Here is a 17,761-nt window from a genome sequence, read left to right on the forward strand (position 1 = left end):
GTCCTTATGGATAGATAGGAACGACGTAGTCTATCGCCAACAACTGCCAAATTCGACGAATATAACGCAGATGGCCATTAAACTCCAACAGGAATATATCTGGGCTCAAAACCACCTACCTCAAGTACTGCCTGGGATGCAACCTTATCCGAACTCAGCGCAAACGACACTAGCAACAACAACCATCTTTGTGGGATGGCTCAAACCCCACTTAGATTGGATCAAAATTAACACGGACGGAGCGACAAGGGGATATCCTGGAATAGCGGGAGCCGGTGTTGTATGTCGAAACGAGGAGGCCGCTACAATCTTAGCAATCTCACAACCACTGAGTATCACCACTGCACTTGAAGCGGAAACTTGGGCCATGCTCATCGCATCAAGAACGACAATGGAACGGGGATGGCCAAAAGTTCAATTTGAAACAGACTCGGAGAACTTAACGAGATTTCTAACCACGGAAGCTGAAGCTCCATGGTATATTTCTAACCAGATCGCAGAAATCAAGTATAGGTTTACCCAAATTCAGCAATATACCATTAGACCCGTCTACAGAGAAGGAAATCAAGCAGCGCACGTTCTGGCAAATCGATCGGCGGATGATTGCTCTATAGGAAAGCTCGCAACAACAGTATGGGATAATGTAATTCCCATACCTATAAGTTCTATTGTAATGGAAGACTCTATGGGAATAACATTCCCACGTGTAATCTCAGTTTAATTTAATAAAATGCATGCTTCAAAAAAAAAAGTATAAACTGAATATCAAACTGTTTTGTTCACACCAAATAGTTGTTCACCAAACTGTATAAAATGAACTATTTTAACCATTTAACCATTATCGCAAACACAAAATTGGTTAAAAAGACCAAAATCAACGATTCCTGGGTGAAAAAGACATCTAGATTTTGATACTGTTTAAATGGACAAAAATGTAAAAATATCCAGGATGTAAACAGTTTCATCCTACCCATTTTTAAATATTTTTTTTTATTTTTAATTTACATCAGGATGCATCCAGTTTCATCCTCGCTATTTTTTAAGTTTAAGTCAGGATGAATCCAGTTTCATCCTTGCTATTGTTTTGGTGTCCAGTTCACCCATACTAATTTTCACTCGTCCATTTGAACCATGTTTTAAAAATATTTGGACAAATTACCCATTTTCCAAATCACAAAATTGACGACTGAGTTATACGGATTCCCTCTTGAACTTGGTGTCACTGTTTCCAATCCCTCACTGAGAATTTAAAAGAAGACTATTATTGGGGCGTCACATTCCATTAGAGGGGCGTCACCTAATAGGACAAAAACGGGTCACCCAGAAGTAATATCAAAAACCCCTTATCTCAAATAATGTTGTACTGACCGAACAACCCTTTAGATAATTATTAATTCTACGGTTGAAATCAATCCAAACCTGGACGTAAAACCAATTTCTACGGTTGGAATCAACCCAAACCTGGACGTAAAATCAATTTCTACGGTTGGAATTAAAAGGAACCTGGACGTAAAATTGAAATTTACGGCTAGGTTGACGAAAGGAAAATTCAGTAAACTAAACCTAAACGTAAAATTGAAAGTTACGGTTGGAATTCAACTAAACCTAGACGTAAATTGAAAATTACGGTTGGAATTCAACTAAACCTAGACGTAATACAACATGCAAATCAAAGTTTACGGTTGAATTGAACTAAACCTAGACGTAAGTTCTTCAAAAACTAAATTACGGTTGAAAAATCTAGTAACGTACCCAGACGTAACACTAGCAAAAAGTAACTAAAATCCTAATTTTACTTCGATTTCATTCAATCTAACCTATTTTAAGCACAAAAATAAGTAAACAAAAATGGGTATGTTCGATTATTACCTTACATACACCATGAGTTTGTTCGATGAAATGAATTCAAATGGATTTACGATGAAAAGGATGAAGAGAAAGAGGAGAGGAAGAAGAAGACCAATTGAAATGTGAAGAATGAAGAATAAAAATTAGATTTTGTTTCTGTTCTTTAATTTTAATTGAAGGGTAGTTTGGACAGTTGCTATTGAATCAAAAATACCCCATAACCAGATTTTTGGTCACTAAATATCCAAATGAAGCCCCTCTATTGGATGATGACGCTCCAATAATAGCCTTCATTTAAAAAGGGAAATGAACTATGAAAATATGAATAAAATGAAAAAAAATGATTGGCTCATAAATATTCAGTAAAATGCTTCAAGAAAAAGAAAAAAAGATTCAGTAAATAATCATGTGAAAAGATTTTAAGCCTGTCCAAAGAAAAGGGTTACGAAATCAAACCGGGTATTCCAAGTTAGACTTGCAAAGTTGGGAAACGGGAAGAAAACAGGAAACCAGTTTCCGTGGAAGCAACGACCAGAGACTTAGTTCCCGCATTATACCGTAGCTTCCAGCACCGTCTAGATAGACTCAATTAAAGAAACTACGCGTTCTTCAACGCTAACTAATCTCCCTATAAATCTTAATTCCTTTCTTCTGCTCAATAACAAACCCAAACTCTGTACTCAGTTTCTTTCTCATCAAAGATATATTTTCTATAAGTTTTCCGTCTTGATCCAAGAGCCAGAAAAGAGATAGAATTAAAAATTCAATCAATCAATCATGAATTCCATTTTCAGTTCTTTTGATGCAGCTTGTTTCGAGTTCTTACACCAAAAGATCAGTTTTTCACCATCATCTATGGAGACTAAGAAGAATACGACAGCAGTGGATAACAAAGTAAGCTCAACAACACCGGAGAAGCAGCAGGTTCAGAAAAAACAAGAAGAAGAGAAAAAGAAAACAACAACAAGAAGATTTGATCTGGAGTTGGATGGATTGAACTGCTTTGAAACCATTGTTTCTAATTAAAAACAAAACACTTTTTCCTTTTTTGGTTCATGAGTTGTTATCAAATTCTGATGTAAAAATTAAAATTCTTTGAATATACTTTGTGATTCATTCTCTGTAGCTTTATTTCCTCAGATCATATTTTTAAAAAGCGTATGTTTTCGTAATTTTTGTAATCCAAAAACATTACACATGTTCAATTTTGGCACTAAAAAATCCTCCTCCTGGTGGAGAACAGGAACAGCCCCAAAAGGGAGCTTATGATGAATCTCCACCAGGTGAGGCGAATGCCATTATGCCAGCTTAGGGGTGTTGACTTTTCTAACCTTTTGACTGCTCAGACTCGGAGATAGGGAGAGTGAAATTGAGGTTGAGGTGAAGAAAATAAATATAAATGCTTTAGAATGACGAAACTAATGATGCTTCTAAATGCTTCATTAGGAGGAGTTCCTCTCCCTCATCACCGAAATCCCCTTCTCAGATTCTCAAACAAATTTTCTTTGTTATCATCTTCTAAACTCCTTCATAGGAGATTCTGCACTAAAATGACTACCCCAACTACAACATCTCTTACCCAAACTATCCATTTAAATGATAAAGAAAGAACTCCTGTTGAGATTATTGCAGCTCCTGGTTTATCTAATCATGATTTCAGGTAACTCATTTCTTTCGGGTTTTTTTTTTTTTTGAGTTTTTGTTAGGGTTTTGTTTATGTTTAATAGATAATTTGATTTGAAATTTATGTTATAGGATGGCAATTGAATCGTCTTTGTTTATAAAATGGTTGGAGAATATGCAATGTGAAACTGGGATTTTAACTTATGGAGATATGTCTTTGAAAAGAGTTTTAGTTCAGGTAACGGTACTTCATTTTTGCAATTCCCATTGTTTTCTATATTGATATTTAGCTGATTTAGGGTTTGGGTTTTGTGTGATTTGATATAAACTGTCATAGATGGAGGAGGGTTTGACTAAATTATACTTCTCAAGTTTTATTTACTTCTGTATTGGTAAATGCTTGACATTGATCCACTGGGTTTTCTGTTTGGTAACAGGGAGTGGATATGTTTGGGAAACGCATTGGTTTCATCAAGTTCAAAGCGGATGTTATACACGATGAAACCGGAAATCAGGTATTTTCATAAATCCACTATGTTCTTCTTAATTGATTTATTGATTTTTGTTTTTCATACAAAGATGATTATGTCCAAGTTTTGTGGTGTTGATCAGTCCATGAGTATCCAATAACAATGCTTCAGATTATTGTTTTTCAGATATTAAAATAAATTTTTTGCTATGTCCTGCATCTAGATACATTGTGCGCTAGCTTAGTTTTAAACATTCGCTACTGAGCTAGTTGTGCAGTTTATTCTGTTTCTGTTTTTCAAATTAACATTGATTGGATTGTGTGACTGATGTGATCGCTTCATAGCCAGTTATCTGAAATGCACGGGTGGATTCGATAAGTTCTGTTTGGTATTATTGCTGGAGTTATCGACATGTCCAACTTACATGCCAGCTTAGACCATCCACAATGTTGGCATAATAGTCCTTGCTAAAGCTAAATTATAGCGTATATGCTATACTAGATTGCCAAATTTAGCAATTGAGAATATCTGTTGCTATTTATAACCGGACTCCTTCTGAGAAGGAGTGTCTCATATTCGAGATTGAGCCTGCCATGGGGCTCAATCTCAGAGTTAGCCTCACCATTATAAAGAGTTTAAGCTTGCTCTCAGACATGGCGTATTGGTTAGGCTTTCTCTCATATATGGCCTATTGGTGAGACTCATTCTCAGAACTAGCCTAATAAGAGACCTTGTCTGAGATCGAGTCCATAAAATCAAATTCAAAAGTTCCCACTGGGAGTGTTGCCTTGCTAAAGCTAAAATCTATAGCTAAATTTGGCTTTCAACTTAAAACTGTTACCTTACACCACTGTGGATGGTCTTACACATCAATGGAATTATATTTTTATTACATTTTAGAAGTATCTTACTATTGCATAGTCGATTCTTGTCTTCATTAATGTTTCATGTGTATGAATTAATAGATGTTTAGGTTCCAGGTATTGTATTCGCAAGGGGTCCAGCTGTTGCCGTGCTGATCCTCTTAGAATCTGGAAATGAGACTTATGTCGTGCTTACAGAGCAGGTATATATGTGGATTTTGAAATCATTCCACTAAAGGTGCTTGATGAACTGTATATCTCATGTGGTCTGAACTCAAGGAAACACTTCTGCGCCTTTTAGGTTAGAGTTCCTGTTGGGAGGCTTATATTAGAGTTACCAGCCGGAATGCTGGATGATGACAATGGTGATGTGATAGGCACAGCAGTTCGTGAGGTTATATTTCTCCCTTCATCCACACTTACTATTGCCCATCTTGAGTCCCAATTTTGACCCAAGTTATAGCAACTTCTTTGTATGATGTATTACAGGTTGAAGAGGAGACTGGTATAAAACTTAAAATGTCAGACATGGTTAATCTCACAGCGTTCCTCGAACCAGCAACAGGTGGCAAAGTATTTCCATCACCAGTAAGTGTACACTATACATATCTTTCCCAGTACTGCATAGACATGCTCATCCCTTTTTAGTCAATGAAGTAGATTTACACTGTTTCTTCTTGCTCATTTTTACCTGTAGATTCTCATTTTGGTATGTGAATGTGTAGGGTGGATGTGACGAGGAACTGAGTCTATTCATGTACAAAGGTGAAGTGGATAAGGAAGTTATTGCAGCACTACAGGGTAAAGAAACAGGTCTTCGAGATCGCGGGGAACTGATTAAGGTACGCGTTGTTCCTTATGATAAATTGTGGCGCGTCGCCGCCGATATGAAGGTTCTGTTGGCAGTCGCCCTTTATGAAATGGCCAAGAGAGATGGGCTTCTGCCCTTGAAGTGAAGTACGGTTGTTGGTCTTTTCTAAACTTAGAAACCCATTTGAGTAGAAAATCTGGTTTTGTCAATCACAGAAAAGGAAGAATATGTGATTTTGTTCCAGACCCTTTATTGTTTAACAATATCTATCTTGTAAAGAATGATAAATTTTTCTGTTTGTTGCCTTCGGTTTTTCACATTTGCATTTTCATATCAAATGCACCATAGGAAAATTTAGAGACACCAATCTAAGAAGATCAATCTAGTAGAACCAGAGAGGTATTATGTTGTCAGATTTCCTTTTTTTTGTTGAATTATTCAGAATCAGACTTCTAAATTTCGAAGGATATTACCCATTAAAATTCAATCTTCAAACCCTTAGAAGTTTGAAGGAAATAGTCCTAATTGTCCACGAGTTTAGTAACATGGGTGAACAAAACCTAGTTTTCCGAACTTGTTTTTATTCATTGTTTGAAAAGTAGTCATTTTGCTGGCGTATGCTTGTTCTGAACCCAGACTACCAACGGTGAACACTGCTCTTGTTCTCTCCTGGTAAAAAATGGCACTTTAATTCACACATTTTGGTCTAGTAAAGCAACTGATATCGCGAACTCTATATGATGAAAAATGAAAGGTAATGAATGTGGTCACATGGGGGACCTTTTTTTCTTGAACAAAGAAACCTTCATATTAAACAAAACATAATCTTACATCATTATCTAAGTGAGAAATTAAGACATCCGGTGGATGTAATGTAACCACCATTTCCCATAAAGATTATGTTTCCTGGCTGCTTTTGCTAAGGCATCAGTAACTTTATTACACACTTTATGTACAAACTCACCGGACCAAACAACATTCATATTACATTTATGGGCTTTTTGATAAAGTACCCCTACTTTTAACATTGCAATAAAAAAATGCCCCCGTTTTTTAAAAATTTGTTAAAGTACCCTTGTCTTGACCGTTTTATTCAAAAAACGGTAAATGGCAGTTAGCAACTGTTAATGCTTAGGTGGCAGGGTCAAAATGTCCAAAAAGTCCTTCCTCCTGAGTAGAGTTGGATTTTCTTGAATCGCCGAGTTGAGTCGAGTCAACTCCACTTCTTCTTATTGCCTGCAACACTAACACCATGCTCTCTAGAAAAATGGGTTGATGAAAGTTCATCATCAGTAGTATAAAGGGAAGGGACTTATTGCCTGCAACACTAACACCAGATTCCATTTAACTTCTTGCTGTATAAACCAGTCCACCAACATGCATTCAACCATTCTTATGCTCAATTCATATACATTCGGCACATCATTCCACTTCTTTAGCTCCTGCAATTCCTGTCTCCCCTGTTTATGGCTGTTTCCCGGCCATAATTTCAGGCCATTTCTTTGCTTCCCTGCACACCCTAGCATTTCATCTATTCAAACCCATTCATTCTTCATTCATCATTTTCTTCAGTTCAGCTACACGGGACAAGGCATATAAACCATTACCTGTAATGAGCAACATTTTTTCTCTGCTCCAATTCCACATTCCATTCATCTGTGTACCAACACTCCAGGCCACATATAATATTCCTTTCTCATCCAGCCAAGACAGCAACATAACTAGCTGGTGCTCCTCTAAAACCATTCATCAACATACCATCAATAGACCATAACCCTTGTTCATCTGTAGTTGCAACCAGCACCACTGCATCCATTCTGTAACCACCAACACGCATAGCACCATTAGCATCTCCATCTACTTGCATCTATTCCATACACGACCAACTTCATAACAACCCCTGTAACACTCACCACTGTCTCGGTCCATTGCAGTTCATACACTCCTTTCATACCCTGTACTCCTGCCATTTCCTATCTCCTAATACATCTCCAGTTCTTGAGATCCTAGTACTTCGACTTCAGCTACATCCCTACAATGCACACTCCTGCCATACAACACCAGTTGCACACCGCATAAACCAAATCCAGTTCATAGTTCAAACACCACCAGCTCATCATCACTGCGTCTTTCATGACTGTTGTCCTAGTCTTCATCTGTACAGCAGCTGCAACCTTGTTTTGCACCACAAACCTTCATTAGAACAACATTACCAACTCTCACTATCAAATCTTCAATTACAGAGTTTCAATTCCAGTACCACCAGACCCTAATTTCCTTGTGCTCTTCTTGATCCATTCTGTAATTTGAGCAGCAGTATATCCTTTGCATCTTGATTTCTTGTTCATCTCAGCAGCCTTCAATACAAACCCTAACTGTGAATCCAAGTGCAACCCATTTCCTATTCCATCACTGGCTTCTCGATTCAGCATCATAGTATTCTTCTTCATTACAGAATCATCATCATCTCTTCAATCTCAGGAGGACACATTTCAGACAAAACCCATGAATTCAATACACACAACCTTTCTCTTCCAGCTTCAAAATCTCATCAAACCCTTGAATAAATCTATTCCTGCTCTTGAAGGAAACAACAACGAACCCTAATTCTTCTCTGAGATCTCACCTTCATCCACGAAATTTCCCCTGTGACCTAAGCATACATCTAAGCAGCCACCTGCAATATCATCACAGGCCACCTGCTGATGAGTGCCAAATATTGTATATATTTATCCCTTTTTGTTGGCATTTAACTCATCTTTTATGCATTAATTCTACATTTTATCCCATATTCTGTATTTTCATTGTTTCAAGAATAAATATTTTTATTAATTAATTTTACATTTTTAGGTAATAAATAAAGTTCGGATGAGTCGCGGAGCAAAAAGAGCAGAAAAGTAGTGAAAAGCCGGGAGAAATCACGCAAGGAAGCCGCGAAGAATGGTGCGCACAACCTCATTTTCTACACACAAAAGCGCCTCCGTTCTCAGCCATCAGATCAGTTCTCAGAAGCATCCGACGGTCGCTCCTTCATAGAGCATCAAAATCTGAAGTCTCTGCCGAGCACCACAGCGCTGAAATTCCAAGCCTTCAGATTAGATGGTAGTTGAATCCAACGGTCGCTCCCTTGCTGTTCATCAACGTTTGATATCTCCGCCTTACACTACAACACCTAACCCCATCTAGAGCCGTTAACTTCGTTGTATCAAAAAATCTGACGGTCGCTACAAGCTTCACTTCACATCACCGTCCGATCTACCTACCATCTTCGCATCTCGCAGCTCAGAGTCACAGAACATCAAGATTCGGTAGACCCGCCTCACACCCTAGCGACCGAACCCATCCACCTAACCAAACACCCCCTTCTCTCCCAAACAGTCGAGCCTCTCCTCCATCACCTCCCCTCTGCAGCTCTGCAGAGACACCATGTCCGCCACCACCTTCTCCACCTCTGTCACCACCTGCTCCGCCACCCACTCTCTGTCACCACGTCAAACAATGATAACCCATCATTGTTCCCATCTCCCTAGTCCATCTAATTCACTTATTCCACACATTTTCAACCGAAACCCTAAAGTGTGAAATAGGTAAATTAGGTCGAGCTAGAGTGAAATTGAAGGCATGGAGAGGTAGAGAAGGACAAATAGAAGCATGGGTCGACATCAAAATGGAGTGATTGTGTCAAATTGGGTGAGTAATCACCAACCCTAGCTACTGATATTTTGGGTGAAAATGGGTAGAACCCTAATTGTCTGTGGGTATAAATATGGGTGTGGATGTGTTGTAGAAACTATGCTTGGAATAGCCAGCATCCAGGACTTTCATGTCCTGTTAATGTTTTAAATTTCAGTTCAGTTTCATGTTCATGTCTACTATGTTCTGTTGATGTTACTGTTAATCCTTTTGCTTCCTGTTAGTGTTAGTTTATCATGTTAGGTTAAATTAATTCCTGTTAGTGTTTCTGTTAATGTGTTCATTGTTAATTTCAGTTGGTTATGTTAATGTTAAATGTTGTAATGCTCCTGTTGATGTTTGTTAATGTTCACTGTCATGTTTAAACTGCTGTCACAATTGATGGAATGCTAGGCTAGATATCTGTGAAGCATTGATTTGACTGTGTAATGGAAGAAATCAGTGCTCTTAGCAAGCTGATTATCTTGCCATTCCTTTTGTATGCTTAGGTGCATTGTGTTGATTGAATAGTGGGGAGAAACTAGTGCTCACTAGTGACAATGAGCAAGCTAGTTCTCTTCCCACTCTAGAAGAATGCCTTAGCCTTGCTCTGTTAGTTTCACCATCTCCCTTGCCCTTGGCTTAGGCCTTGGTTCACTTGCACTGTTATCTGATTGTTGTTGTTTAGTTTCTTCATTTTCTCCATTGTCTTTCCTGTTAATTGCCGTTGTTTTTCTTTACCTTGCTTTTCTGTGCAGTTGCATATCTTGCATAATTTTCTGCCATTTGCATCTGTCTACCACCTGCATCTCATGCTGTAGTTACTAGCATTTTAGCATCTGTAGTTGTAACTTAGTAATCATTTTAGTCTTGTAAATATTAGTTAGTAATCATCTGTGGTTGTTCATTAACTTTGCTACTTAGCTATACCTTGCATCCTAGCATTAGCATTCTATTCTGTATCATTATCATTTCCATTCTGTGTAGCTGTAGCATCACTGCATCATCTTAGACATTTGCATAATCTCTTCTCAATTGCTTAAACTGCACAACTCTGGAAACTGAATCTTTTGTTGAGTTAGCAAGTACATGTGCTTCTCCTGCTACTTAGTGCTGCCATTTCTCCCCTGCTGCTGCTTCCTCTCCAAAGCCCAGCTCACAGTTCACTTTCCAAGCTAAGGCCTGTCACTGTCAAGCCCAAATACAAAAGCCCATTGTAAATTGTTGAAAGACCACAGGCCCAGCTCAAACCAAAGCCCAAACCATTCAACTGTGGGCTTAACCCAAAAGCCTAACTCAAAAGACTGAGGCCAGTTCATTCTTAGGAATAAGGCCAAAGCCAACTTCAATCACAAGCCCATTTACACTTCAAAGACCAACTGAGCCCAAGCTCAGTTCAACCCATTTCAAAGGGTATTCAAAGCCCAACAGCAATTTAGGAACCCAAAATAGCTAGAAAACTCCAAAACACACCCGATCTCTGTGGATCGACCCGTACTTGCACGAGCTACAACTGACGACCGTGCACTTGCGGTATTACTGTAGGCCCGCGTTTTATTACGCTTCAATTTTATACGCTTTCCCGGGTCCACCAAGTTTTTGGCGCCGCTGCCGGGGAATGTTTTGCATTTAAATATAATATCTTTTAGAAGCCTATCAAGTTTTTGGCGCCGCTGCCGGGGATTGGTGCTGTGTTTTATCTGTGTTTTTTTTTAGCTATTTTGTATTTCATTTCATAGCATTTGCATCTGCATCTGCTTCACTTCATTTGCTGTTGGACCTGCTGTTCTGAACCTGTTTTTCCTCTGCTGGGACGCCACCAAGGAAAAGAACCAAAACCCAACTGGGTTTTTGCAACAATATCAGAGAAGCTGGGCTGTGCTTAAAAGGTAACCCATTTAAGAGAACCCGAATTGTGGGCTTCCAATTTTTTTTAATTGTGGGCTTGTAATATTAAAGCCAATTTTTGGGCTTCTCTTATTTTCTGTTGGGTTTGTAATAATTTATTTGTGGGCTTGTTTGTTTAATTTGTGGGCTTGTTTAAATTCTTTCATTGGACTTGTATTTTGGACTCTGGGTTTAAACCCAGCTGAGCTTATAACTGATTGTGGGCTTGTATTCCACTCAACAGTGGACCTCGAAACCAAAGTTTTAAAACAAACGTCGGGCCTTAACCAACGGGGCCAAACCGAATTTTAAACTTTCAAAAAAAATTAAAACTTGGATTTTCGTAGGCCGCAGCCTTCATTCCATTAGAGGACAAACAGTGGGCTTGCTCCCATTCAAAAAAAAAAAAACCAAATTTTATTTTCTTTTAAAAAAAAAAAAAAAAAAAAGTTTTATTTCTCCCATTTAAGTCCAATTTTAGTGTTTTGAAACTTTCCATGTCTCTACACTTTTTCTTTTGGGTTGATCCTCAACTCTTTAGACTTTTGGTGTATGGTGATTTTTTTGTATATAATCCAGTAGATAAAATTTCTTAAAAACCCTTTTGTTCCTTTTGTATATATTTTGCTAATCCAATATGATCTCGGCTGAAATATGTTGGATTTTTGCCTTGAATAACGGAGTTTTAATTCTGCTTTCGCCGAAATCGGGTATTCTCTCTCCTTTTACTCTACTCAGCATGTCCCTTTCCATATGTTGCATTTTAATTCTTTCCATATTTTGAAACATTGAGGACAATGTTTAGTTTAGGTTTGGGGGTATAGAGTAGATACCACGATAATATGCCATAATTGAAAACGAACTCCTTCTTCTTTTTGAAAAAATTGAAAAATTCCAAAAAAATTAAAATCAAAAAATTCAAAAAAAAATTAAAAAAAAAAAATCATAAAAATGGAGCTCATTTACCTTGAAATGTTGACTCTTGTGCAAATATGTATTTTTATTAGGAGTCTTAGTCTAGATATTTAGGCACCCTGATTCTAGCACAATTCACATAGTGATAAGAAATTTGCACGCGCACGATCTACCAATACATGTATGGCCTCGATCTTCAAGGTGTTTGATAGGAAGTTACGATTGCCAATCACTTTAGAATACTGAACGAAACTTGACTAGCTTGTTCTTTGGTTGGTTGGGATAGAAGGTGGAGGTTACATTAAGAAAGACAACCATCGAATTTAACTGGGTGCATCAAAAAGGGCTACCTCTTGCAAAGTGTCATGTAATCTTTTGTTTCCTTTTGTATTGTATCAAAAGTGTTTCCTTTTAAAAAAAAAAAAAAAAAAAAAAAAAAAAACGATGTATATATTCAGAAAAAAAAAAAAATATCAGAAAAATACAAAAAAAAATCAAGTATTTATCAATTCCATCATCTCTTGTTCCAAAAATAAAAGAGAATAGTCAATGTAAATAAGAGTCATGTAAAGAGTTATTTTGTTGTTTTTTGTAATAAGCAAGGAGGGTGTATGCCATTGATGTACAACGCGAGTAATTGTGAAATACCTCCAACTCATTCACAATTCTCGTAAAGTCCGGACAGCTAGCTAGATTTCGACCTCAGTTCTTAGCCTGAGAAACTATCTCTTGGTGATTAGTAGTCATGACTTCAGATCTTTCTTTACACATGTGTAGATACACTTTACACTCTTATCACATGTCTTATTTGTTATCAGTGCTAGGATTGTGCCTTCGATAGCTAGATTGACATCTCCATTTTGCTGTGAGCTTAACTGTTTTGCACATGTCACATTTGATGGAATGAGCTTATATTTTGACCTTAGGTTTTGTAGGCACACCTCTGGTAAACCTTCACGAGACTTCAACTCGTCCACTAGGGACACTTAGTGGTTTAAAAGGCTTAGTGCATACGCTAAATGCATTCGAGAGACCAGCGACAGTGGTATAGTTAGGATTTCCCTAGTTTTGTTTTACTTGAGGACAAGTAAAATTCAGGTTTGGGGGTATTTGATGAGTGCCAAATATTGTATATATTTATCCCTTTTTGTTGGCATTTAACTCATCTTTTATGCATTAATTCTACATTTTATCCCATATTCTGTATTTTCATTGTTTCAAGAATAAATATTTTTATTAATTAATTTTGCATTTTTAGGTAATAAATAAAGTTCGGATGAGTCGCGGAGCAAAAAGAGCAGAAAAGTAGTGAAAAGCCGGGAGAAATCACGCAAGGAAGCCGCGAAGAATGGTGCGCACAACCTCATTTTCTACACACAAAAGCGCCTCCGTTCTCAGCCATCAGATCATTTCTCAGAAGCATCTGACGGTCGCTCCTTCATAGAGCATCAAAATCTGAAGTCTCTGCCGAGCACCACAGCGCTGAAATTCCAAGCCTTCAGATTAGATGGTAGTTGAATCCAACGGTCGCTCCCTTGCTGTTCATCAACGTTTGATATCTCCGCCTTACAGTACAACACCTAACCCCATCTAGAGCCGTTAACTTCGTTGTATCAAAAAATCTGACGGTCGCTACAAGCTTCACTTCACATCACCGTCCGATCTACCTACCATCTTCGCATCTCGCAGCTCAGAGTCACAGAACATCAAGATTCGGTAGACCCGCCTCACACCCTAGCGACCGAACCCATCCACCTAACCAAACACCCCCCTTCTCTCCCAAACAGTCGAGCCTCTCCTCCATCACCTCCCCTCTGCAGCTCTGCAGAGACACCATGTCCGCCACCACCTTCTCCACCTCTGTCACCACCTGCTCCGCCACCCACTCTCTGTCACCACGTCAAACAATGATAACCCATCATTGTTCCCATCTCCCTAGTCCATCTAATTCACTTATTCCACACATTTTCAACCGAAACCCTAAAGTGTGAAATAGGTAAATTAGGTCGAGCTAGAGTGAAATTGAAGGCATGGAGAGGTAGAGAATGACAAATAGAAGCATGGGTCGACATCAAAATGGAGTGATTGTGTCAAATTGGGTGAGTAATCACCAACCCTAGCTACTGATATTTTGGGTGAAAATGGGTAGAACCCTAATTGTCTGTGGGTATAAATATGGGTGTGGGTGTGTTGTAGAAACTATGCTTGGAATAGCCAGCATCCAGGACTTTCATGTCCTGTTAATGTTTTAAATTTCAGTTCAGTTTCATGTTCATGTCTACTATGTTCTGTTGATGTTACTGTTAATCCTTTTGCTTCCTGTTAGTGTTAGTTTATCATGTTAGGTTAAATTAATTCCTGTTAGTGTTTCTGTTAATGTGTTCATTGTTAATTTCAGTTGGTTATGTTAATGTTAAATGTTGTAATGCTCCTGTTGATGTTTGTTAATGTTCACTGTCATGTTTAAACTGCTGTCACAATTGATGGAATGCTAGGCTAGATATCTGTGAAGCATTGATTTGATTGTGTAATGGAAGAAATCAGTGCTCTTAGCAAGCTGATTATCTTGCCATTCCTTTTGTATGCTTAGGTGCATTGTGTTGATTGAATAGTGGGGAGAAACTAGTGCTCACTAGTGACAATGAGCAAGCTAGTTCTCTTCCCACTCTAGAAGAATGCCTTAGCCTTGCTCTGTTAGTTTCACCATCTCCCTTGCCCTTGGCTTAGGCCTTGGTTCACTTGCACTGTTATCTGATTGTTGTTGTTTAGTTTCTTCATTTTCTCCATTGTCTTTCCTGTTAATTGCCGTTGTTTTTCTTTACCTTGCTTTTCTGTGCAGTTGCATATCTTGCATAATTTTCTGCCATTTGCATCTGTCTACCACCTGCATCTCATGCTGTAGTTACTAGCATTTTAGAATCTGTAGTTGTAACTTAGTAATCATTTTAGTCTTGTAAATATTAGTTAGTAATCATCTGTGGTTGTTCATTAACTTTGCTACTTAGCTATACCTTGCATCCTAGCATTAGCATTCTGTTCTGTATCATTATCATTTCCATTCTGTGTAGCTGTAGCATCACTGCATCATCTTAGACATTTGCATAATCTCTTCTCAATTGCTTAAACTGCACAACTCTGGAAACTGAATCTTTTGTTGAGTTAGCAAGTACATGTGCTTCTCCTGCTACTTAGTGCTGCCATTTCTCCCCTGCTGCTGCTTCCTCTCCAAAGCCCAGCTCACAGTTCACTTTCCAAGCTAAGGCCTGTCACTGTCAAGCCCAAATACAAAAGCCCATTGTAAATTGTTGAAAGACCACAGGCCCAGCTCAAACCAAAGCCCAAACCATTCAACTGTGGGCTTAACCCAAAAGCCTAACTCAAAAGACTGAGGCCAGTTCATTCTTAGGAATAAGGCCAAAGCCAACTTCAATCACAAGCCCATTTACACTTCAAAGACCAACTGAGCCCAAGCTCAGTTCAACCCATTTCAAAGGGTATTCAAAGCCCAACAGCAATTTAGGAACCCAAAATAGCTAGAAAACTCCAAAACACACCCGATCTCTGTGGATCGACCCGTACTTGCACGAGCTACAACTGACGACCGTGCACTTGCGGTATTACTGTAGGCCCGCGTTTTATTACGCTTCAATTTTATACGCTTTCCCGGGTCCACCACCTGCACTCACCTGAACAACAACAGAATCAACTCCACGAAATTTCCTATAAATTACTCAATCACCAAGAACCCTAAATCTCTTTCAAATCCTCACTAAAGCTTAAGATCAACTACTAATCCCTCTTTATCATCTTCATCACTGAAAACCCATCTTCTACTCTTCAGTAACATGATTAATTTCACATAAAATCAAAAGATCACAAACCCTAAATTTTTTTGCCTGATTTACTTTCCCTGAGTTCGAGCTGATTATATGAATCAATACCACCATCACCAGTCATTCCCTAAACTTCCTCGCCCCCTTTCTCTCGATCTTATACTCTGAAAATTACTCTCACAATCACCGGAGTGAAGAACAGGGTAGGAGAAGAATAAGAAGAAAGAGAAGAAGAAACAGAAGAGAAGAGGAAGAGTGTCGGTTGAACTTCCTCTTACTCTTAGATATAGTGTAGGGGTTTATGGTAGTTTCACACATTTTTTGACTAGGTAAATGACGGTTGACCCAATTATGCGGGCCCAAGGTGTGAAAGTAAACGGTAAGGGCACTTTAACAAATTTGAAAAAAACGGGGGAATTTATTTTATGGATATCAAAAAACGGGGGTACTTTATCAAAATTCCCAACATTGATTCATACATTTCCTAAGTATAGGAAGACTCTGCCATGGTGAAAGAGGAGAACTATGTTACAAGTAAGAGCTGATATTCAAGTTATCAGTTTCAAATATAACTTGAGTCCAACCATGAGTAGATGCCATATCCATAGCTTCTAACAAAGCCCATGCTTCAGCCTGATGCACATTAATAGCCCTTTTTATAGCTCCTTTTCCCACCACATATTGTCTTGCATAATTTCTCGTAATGCTTAAACCAGCAATTAAAGATTGAGGATTGAATGAGGCATCAATATTAACTTTCAAAACATCCATAGGAGGAGGCCTCCAAGTGTTTTTCAAAGCATTTCTAACAGATAGTGAATGATGCAGAGTGTGACTATTATCAACAACAGTATCTAAATGATGCACAGAGATGTAATAACTTATTTGATGAATGACTGTGTTTGGGTTTGGATTTAAGTTACTAAATATAACTTTACACCTATGTTTCCATATGATGTGCATAATGCAGACTATGATATGAATAGAGTTATAGTTACTGTAAATGTTGATTGGAGAATCCTGTATTTGCCAACTCTGAATCCAGGATAAAAGCGTTGAATGCTGCACTATAGAAGAAAAGTATTGTGGTAGAGACTTCCTCCAAACTGCTTGAGCAAAAGGGCAGTGGAGGAGCAAATGATCGACATCTTCGGAAGTACCAGTATTACAGACAACACATTGTTGATCAGAAGTACTCATATGGCGAAACAATCTGGCTTTAACTGTCAGAGCATTGTGAAGACCTTTCCATAAGAAGATTTGAAATTTATACGGCATTTTGAGTTTCCAAAATTTAAGCCAAAATGATTGGGATAAGTTCAGAGAAACATCATTAAGGGAATCCTTAGCGCAGAGCATTTTATAAGTTGAAGAATTGGTGAAAATACCTGCTGTTGTGAAATGCCAGATGAGAGTATCTGGATGATCTAGCTGAATGAGATTTGTTAAGATGGAATTCACCTGTTCAGAAGTAAACAATTGAGGTAGAAGATTAATGTTCCATTGAGCAGCAGATAACTCAATCAATTCAGATACCCATTGTAAATCATGAAGATGTAATTCATCCCAATGTTGAAGAGCACTAGACATAGAAGGGATCCAATTTGCAGTCCAGATGTTTATAGTCGAACCATCACCCACTTGTCACTTAGCATTTTCCATTATAATTTGAAGACCATAACACAAACTCTGCCATAACCATCTTGAGTTTTTTGTATCAGCTGGAGGATAATACTGAAGATCAAAAAAGGGAAAATATTTACCTTTTAAGATTCTGCCATACAAAGCATCTTGATTGTGTGTTAGATTCCAGGACATTTTTGCTAAAAATGCTGCATT

General features: G+C 38.2%; 2 protein-coding genes across 2 annotated transcripts; one reads left to right on the forward strand and one right to left on the reverse strand.

Annotated features, from left to right (window-relative positions):
• Positions 1 to 2,318: 2,318 nt before the first annotated feature.
• On the forward strand, positions 2,319 to 5,942 carry LOC113274972 (nudix hydrolase 14, chloroplastic-like). Its single transcript, XM_026524397.1, has 7 exons — positions 2,319 to 3,508; positions 3,604 to 3,709; positions 3,909 to 3,986; positions 4,915 to 5,007; positions 5,106 to 5,198; positions 5,294 to 5,392; positions 5,530 to 5,942. The coding sequence occupies exons 1-7, from the start codon at positions 3,258 to 3,260 to the stop codon at positions 5,758 to 5,760; spliced, it is 951 nt and encodes a 316-aa protein (XP_026380182.1). The 5' UTR covers positions 2,319 to 3,257; the 3' UTR covers positions 5,761 to 5,942.
• A 10,508-nt stretch (positions 5,943 to 16,450) lies between these two features.
• LOC113272196 lies at positions 16,451 to 17,512 on the reverse strand. The gene has a single exon (XM_026522078.1). It carries the CDS (start codon positions 17,510 to 17,512, stop codon positions 16,451 to 16,453), a length of 1,062 nt encoding a protein of 353 aa, XP_026377863.1.
• Positions 17,513 to 17,761: the final 249 nt, after the last annotated feature.

This window comes from Papaver somniferum, chromosome 4 (assembly GCF_003573695.1).
Source record: "Papaver somniferum cultivar HN1 chromosome 4, ASM357369v1, whole genome shotgun sequence".
NCBI classification, from domain to species: Eukaryota; Viridiplantae; Streptophyta; class Magnoliopsida; order Ranunculales; family Papaveraceae; genus Papaver; species Papaver somniferum.